Source organism: Microcaecilia unicolor, chromosome 3, assembly GCF_901765095.1.
Source record: "Microcaecilia unicolor chromosome 3, aMicUni1.1, whole genome shotgun sequence".
In the NCBI taxonomy this organism is placed as follows: Eukaryota; Metazoa; Chordata; class Amphibia; order Gymnophiona; family Siphonopidae; genus Microcaecilia; species Microcaecilia unicolor.
In genome coordinates this window covers 512,651,458-512,658,869 of record NC_044033.1, presented here as the reverse complement: position 1 = coordinate 512,658,869, position 7,412 = coordinate 512,651,458, and the positions used below count along the sequence as shown (strand labels likewise).

At 45.8% G+C, this 7,412-nt stretch overlaps 1 protein-coding gene across 1 annotated transcript in view; it reads left to right on the top strand.

Moving 5' to 3' along the window:
* The first annotated feature begins 889 nt into the window (after nt 1–889).
* The window catches only part of CCNC (cyclin C), an 80,287-nt gene continuing 73,764 nt past the window's right edge, over nt 890–7,412 (top strand). The window contains 2 exon segments of the mRNA XM_030199159.1: nt 890–986; nt 6,068–6,174. Of these exon segments, the coding sequence (XP_030055019.1) occupies nt 955–986; nt 6,068–6,174 (139 nt within the window). The 5' untranslated portion in view covers nt 890–954.

The following is a 7,412-nucleotide window of genomic DNA, read 5'->3' as shown; positions in this document are numbered from 1 at the left end:
TCATTCGTTCCAGAAACGGGCCTTTTTTACTAGTTGTATTATATTGTAAGCCACATTGAGCCTGCAAATAGGTGGGGGAATGTGGGATATAAATGCAGCAAAATAAATAAATTATTATCTCGTGCCCTGTCTGGGGCTACAAGCCCAAAACAAAAGGGGGCAGCCAAAGCCTTTCCACTGGCTGTTATAGATTGGCCTCCTTTTAATTCATTATTTTGGCAGCATACCTAAACGTTATGAAACCAGAATATAATTAGGAACATGCGCGTTCTCTAAATTTACTCCACCCACACAGTTAGGAAGTGACATCAAAGTGGTCAGAGATTTGTGACGCCTCCATTGCCGCGGTGGGACTTGCCGACGGGAAAATAAAACAGCTCTACCATCACTGGACTCCGCTTTAAGGTAGGAGACGGGAGAAAACCAAGTAAAGGAAATCAACTGAGCCTAAACCAGCGCGAGGGGTAGGAAGGGTGGACGGCGCAAGCGCGGCGAGAAGCCTGCGACAGCGTGAGGGGCGGAAGCGCGGTGAGAAGCCTGCGACAGCGTGAGGGGGCGGGTGCGCGGGGAGAGCCTGCGAGAGGGGGAGGGGCGGGGGCGCGGTGAGAGCCTGCGACAGCGTGAGGGGCGGGTGCGCGGTGAGAGCCTGCGACAGCGTGAGGGGCGGGTGCGCGGTGAGAGCCTGCGACAGCGTGAGGGGCGGGTGCGCGGTGAGAGCCTGCGACAGCGTGAGGGGCGGGTGCGCGGTGAGAAGCCTGCGACAGCGTGAGGGGCGGAAGCGCGGTGAGAAGCCTGCGACAGCGTGAGGGGCGGAAGCGGGCCGGTGAGCATGCGCGAGATTGCGACCGCGCGGAGCGGAGACGAATGAGGGGCGGAAGTGGCTGCCGGGGAAGCACATCCGGCTTGCTTGGGCATCTTCCTCCGGCTGGGAAGGTGGTCTGGTCTGTTTCCTTAATGGCGGGGAATTTCTGGCAGAGTTCGCACTAGTAAGTGTGGCGCCCCAGGGCTGGGGGAAAGAGGTTGTCTTCTGCTTTGTTTTCACCAGTGATGTCCCTGAAGAAAGTGTGTGTGAGGCTCCTTTTATCCTGTTTCTTTTTCAGCTCCCCCCCCCCCCCCCCCACGTAACAGATTGATGGGTGAGAACTTCCAGTCATAACTTAATCCATAGGAGCCAACTTTTCAAAATTATTGGGGGTGCTAAGCCCAATGGAAATGACCCCTCCCTGGACACATACAAGGAATTTTCTCAATATTGGGGGTGCTCAAGCACCCACAGCACCCACAGAGTCGGCTCCAATGACTTAATCCCTTCATTATTATGCTTGGGGAGGGATAACTTGATTGGAGTTCAGCAGCACCCTTAATCATTTTTAAAAGTTGCCTGTATTTTCGCTCTATCTCCCCCTCCCCCCCAACATTGGTGCCATGGCATTATGACCTTTTTGCTTCTTGCAGAGTTAGTGAGTGATTCGGGGAGGTGGGTATTGGTTTGTTTGTGTGTGTATTTTAGGGAGGGGGGGGTCTTCTCATCCTGTCACTTGCTCTGGACTGGAAACTGACGGGCATGGAGCTGAGGGGGGTGTTTTCTTTTTTTTAAATATATTTTTAAAGAACATTTAAAAATCTGATTGGAAGCAAAATGCAGACATTGAAATTAGAGTTTATTTTGTTTAGGAGATCTAACTACTGCGCTGTGCAGGTATCCCTTTCCCCACGGCCTTCTGAGGTGTGGAACTCATTTTAGTGCAAATGCGCTAGATATTATTTCGTCATCTTGCTATATAGAAATCCTTTTGTGTTTTTCCCATGCCATTTTAAATTCTGTTACTGTTTTGGTCTTCACAGTTCTTCCAATGGGAATATTTCCTGAATTTGCATTAGTGTTTACCTTCTTGTAGCTTTGTTTTATGTCTTCTAGTTCTGTAGCTTCCCTGTGTTAGAAAAAAGGGTTGTCTGTTCATTATTACCTTTTAAGTATTTAAACATCTGTATCACATCTCTCCAGTATCTGTAGGGTAAACAAATTCAGGTGTTCAGTTCTTTTCTCATGTGTCTTCTGGCGCAGACCTCATACCATTTTGGTTCCTTTCTTCTGAATGGTATTTGGGGCCCTTTTACTAAGCCACGTAGGCACCTACGCACGCCCAACGTGCACCAATTTGGAGCTACCATGTGGCTCTTGCGGTAGTTTCATTTTTGGCGCACTTACATTTTCGGCAAAAATTTTTTTAAAAAGGTCTTTTTTTTACGGGCATGCTGAAAAATGGATCTGCATGTGCCGAAAACCCATGCCTACACTACCGCAGGCCATTTTTCAGTGCACCTTAGTAAAAGGACCCCTTTATGTTCTTAGATATGGCCTGCAAAACTGGACACAGTATTCCAAGTGAAGCTCACCAACAACTTGTACAGAGACATTATCATCGCCTCCTTTGTGCTGGTTAACAGTTCACCAGTTAGTTGATTGAATTGTATATTGTGCTCTGTGTTTATTCCCAGGTCATGCCCCTTTCTGCACAGCCTTCCATCCTTTTGGCTTTTAGCCATCACCCCATCATATTGTTTTTCAACTTTGAGATCTTCAGATACTACCACAAGAACATAAGTGTTGCCATACTGGGACAGATTGTAGATCCATCAAGCCCAGTTTCCCGTTTCCAACAGTGGCCAATCCAGGTTACAAGTACCTGGCAAGATCCCAAAACAGTAAAATAGATATTATTCTGCTTATCCTGGAAATAAGCAGTGGATTTTCCCCAAGTCCATCTTAATAATGGCTTATGGACCCTTCTGTAGGAAGTTATCCAAACCCCGCTAAATCAGCCACCCCCACCACATTCCCTGGTTACGAATTCCAGAGTCCAACTACACGTTGAGTGAAGAAATATTTTTTTCTGATCTGCTTCAAATATACTACGTAATAGCCTCATTGCATGACCTCTAGTCTCTGTACTCCTGGAAAGAGTAAACAAGTGACTCAAGTCCACCCATTCCACTCCACTCATTCTATAAACCTCCATCACATTTCCCCCCAGCTGAAGAGCTCCAGCCCCTCCTCACAGGGAAGTTGTCCCATCCCACTACTATCTCCGCTGCCCATCTCTGCACTCCTTTCAATCCCCCCCCCCCTCCCCTGAGACTCAGTGGAGGAGTGGCCTAGTGGTTAGGGTGGTGGACTTTGGTCCTGGGGAACTGAGGAACTGAGTTCAATTCCCACTTCAGGCACAGGCAGCTCCTTGTGACTCTGGGCAAGTCACTTAACCCTCCATTGCCCCATGTAAGCCTTATTGAGCCTGCCATGAGTGGGAAAGCGTGGGGTACAAATGTAACAACAACAACTGCACACGGCATCTGAGGTGCAGCCGCACCATGGAGCAACACAAAGGTTTCTCTCCTGGGCAATGCACATGAGCCTCTTGCATACAGCTCCATTGGATTTCTGCACTTTTTTGCATTAAATCTTAGCAATCAAGCATTAGATCACTTCTCATGGTGGCTGCTCCCTCCAGGGTGTCTATTCTGTTGCAAATCTTTGTGTCATCAGCATAAAGGCAGACTTTTCCTTCTAACATTTCACCACTATTGCTCACAAAGTTATGGAACCGAATTTGGCCCAGGGCTGACCCTTGATGCACTTTCCTGATCCTCTTTTTTTTTTTTTTTTCTCTTCCATTGAATTCCATTTCTTACCACCTTCTGTCATCTTTCAATTTTACTAGTTTTCTCATCCAGTTAACCACCTTGAGTCCTAGCTTCAGGCTTTTATTGATGGGTCTCCTATGAGACACTATCAAAGCCTTTGATGAAATCCGAGACAGATAGAGGGCAATTAGTTAAAAAAGTCAATCACATTAGTCTGCACAATCTGCCCTTGATAAAACCATGTTGCCTCAGGTTTTGCAAACCACTATAATGTAGGTAGTCCACTATCCTTTCATTATGTAGCATTTCCCATTATTTTTCTACCCAACAAGGTAAGGCTTACCGGCCTGTGGTTTGTTACCTCTTCTCTGTTACCACATTTGTGAAGGGGGACCACATCAACTTTTCTCCAGTCCCATCGAAACCTAGCAATTGTTCCTGTACCTGTTCATTTTATTTCTTAATAATACTGTTGCTATTTAGTAAATGGTTTTCCCTTTAATTTTACTTGCTCTGTGTGTTTCTTTGCAGTGTATGTAGAAATTGTCTTGCTAAGAAGTAAATTTGAATCGGCATAGCCTAGTGGTTATTGTGCTAAGATGTGATTGGATACAGTAATACAATACTTGGAAAGCAGTATTGTATTACTGTATCCAATATCTATCATCCTATACTTTGGGGACAATCAGGCTCATTTTCGAAAGAGAAAGACATCCATCTTTCGACATAAAACGGAAGATGGACGTCCTTCTCACAGAGACATCCAAATCGGTTTTATCAAAACCCGATTTTGGACATCTCCTGCAGTCTATTGCAAGGATGTCCAAATTTCAAGGGGGCATGTCGGAGGCATAGCGAAGATGGGACTTGGGCGTGCCTAACACTTGGACGTCTTTGACCCATAATCGAAAAAAGCAAGGACGTCCCTGACGAACACTTGGACGTTTTCACCCGGATGTGTTTTTTTTACAAATAAGGCACAAAAAGGTGCCCGAAATGACCATCAGAGGGAATCGGAGATAACCTCCTCTTACTCCCCCAATGGTCACTAACCCCCTACCACCCTCAAAACAACATCTTTAAAAATATTTTGTGCATGCTAGTTGATACATTCCAAAAATAATATGCAGATTTATTGATAATAGTTATGTACAACACTTTTGCATGCATATGCCATTGTTAATCAATATAGTAATACGGAGGGGGGAAGGTAGGGGGGGAGAAACACAAGAAAAATTGATGATAGTTTCGTTGTATTAGTACAGGTTTGCAATGTTAACTGCCCGAGTTATCTTGATTGACATGGAATTGTTTTATCTCTGCATTCATCAATAAAAAATTATTAAACCTAAAAAAAAATATTTCGTGCCAACCTCAGATGTCATACTCAGGTCCATGACAGTGCATGAAGGTCCCAAGAGCAAGTGTTAGTGGGTACTGCAGTGCACTCAGGCAGACCCAGGCCCATACCCCCCCCCCCCCCACCTGTTACATTTGTGGAGGAAACAGCGAGCTCTCCAAAACCCACCACAAACCCACTGTACCCATATATAGGTGCCCCCCCTTCACCTGTAAGGGCTATGGTAGTGGTGTACAGTTGTGGGTAGTGGGCTTTGGGGGGCAGCACACAAGGTAAGGGAGCTATGTTCCTGGGAGCATTTTATGAAGTCCACTGCAGTGCCCCCTAGGGTGCCCAGTTGGTGTCCTGGCATGTCAGGGGGACCAGTGGACTACAAATGCTGGCTCCTCCCACGTCCAAGTGGCTTGCATTAGGATCTTTTTGACATGGACGTCTTTGGTTTCGAAAATCACCGAAAGTCAGAGACGTGCAAATGCAAGGACGTCCAAATTTGAGGATTTGGATGTCTCCAATGGTATTTTTGAAACTAAAGATGGACGTCCATCTTTTTTTGAAAGGGTTTCGACGTTTTGCAAATACGTCCAAATCGCAACTTGGATGTTTCTTTCGAAAATGCCCCTCAATGTCAGATGTCTTATGAACCTTCTGCTATAGTGATGATGATTACACATGATATCTTCCCAAACCCATTCTTTTATTCTATAGCCCACTGGAAACTTTGGTCCTGTTTTCTTTCGGAATACTTAGGGAGTTAACTCACCTTGAGCTTTAGAGATGAGCAATTTCTGCGTCTATCTTATATATCCAGAAAACAAAGTGGCTTCCCTTACCCACCCACTCACCCTCCCTTCTACCTCACATGACTATTTCCTTCATTCCTCATCTATCTTTTCTTTCTGTTCCCCACCGCCTTCCCTTCAGAGGTCCAGGGATCATGGTTTGGGAGCCACTGCCGTTAATGCTCTGAAATGAACACGTACCTCTCTGATGAAATGCGTTAATATCTCACCTATATTAGTGAGGTTCTTGTCTTGTACCTGGTTGTTAACTGCATTCATTTTCTAGTTTACAGTGGATTTTGGATAAACAAGATTTGTTGAAGGAACGTCAAAAGGACTTGAAATTTCTCACAGAAGAGGAGTATTGGAAATTACAGATATTTTTTACTAACGGTAAAAACTTTATTCCACAAATTTGCATTAAAAAATGGCTTTACATTTAACTTTACATCCGTTATCATCTTTGTGTTTTGTTTCTGACACTTAGTTTGATTGTTATTAGGCAAATTTTTGACATACCCATTTACACAGTTCTTGCTTGTGGTAATAGCACTGTTAAAATATTCTGTAGGTAGGTAAAACCTAGGGCCTCTTTTCCAAAACCGTGCTAACAGTTCCTGGAGCGGGAATCGCTTGCACCTTTTAGTAAAAGAAGCCCATAAGCTACAAAGATCCTATATAATAATTCTCACCTCCAACAGGATGTGCCTGAGACTGTGCCTCCCTCGGAGGTGGTCTGCTAGGCAGGCATGCACTGACGTCAGTGACAGCTGATACCAAAGCAAGGGGAGGAGTAGGGAAACACGACCCAGTCGACCCCCTTCTCGGCGAAAACCATCCCCCGCCGCCGTCCAGTACCTGTGCTGATGGGGGACCCCAACCCCCGTCAGCCGAAGTCCTGTGCTGGCCTTCGCGCCATTGCTTCTTCAGTGATCTTCGGTTCAAGCTGCTCTGCGTGCGTCTGATGTCAGATGCACGCAGAGCAACTTGGACACAAAATCATTGAAGAAGCAACGCCTTGAAGGCCAGCACAGGACTTCTGCTGACGGGGGTTGGGGTCCCCCGTCAGCACAGATACTGGGCGGGGGACGGTTTTCGCCAAGAAGGGGGGTCGACTGGGTCGCGGAAAGGGGGGGTGAAAACAGAGGGACGGCAGAGTCTGGAACAGCGAGGGAGGGAGGGTGGGAGATGGCCTTGCTAGCGCCCGTTTCCTTCCCTTTTGAAACGGGCATTTTTTACTAGTATATATATATAGAGAGAGAATGTACAGCTTTCATTTCACCCACACACAGTGGAGTTAAAAAGGGTGACGGCTATCTGTGCATTGCGTTTCTGTTGCTTTGCACTTTCTTTTGGCTCATATAATAGTGCAAGACTTGATTGAGCTTGATAGTCCTTGTGGCATGATGTGAAACTGTAGCACAGGTGGGCATTATCACTATGTTAAGGTAAAGCTTGTTTTTGGAGACAATAAACACCCACTGAATTGCACATTGTTTCAAATCAAATTTAGCATATCAAGTTTTGGCTGTGTTATTGGCACACTGCCTTGAGTACAGGAAGTCAGCTGATCACCAACCACAGAGCCCAATGCTGTGCAGTCCTAGATTGTATATCTATAAATGTTCTAA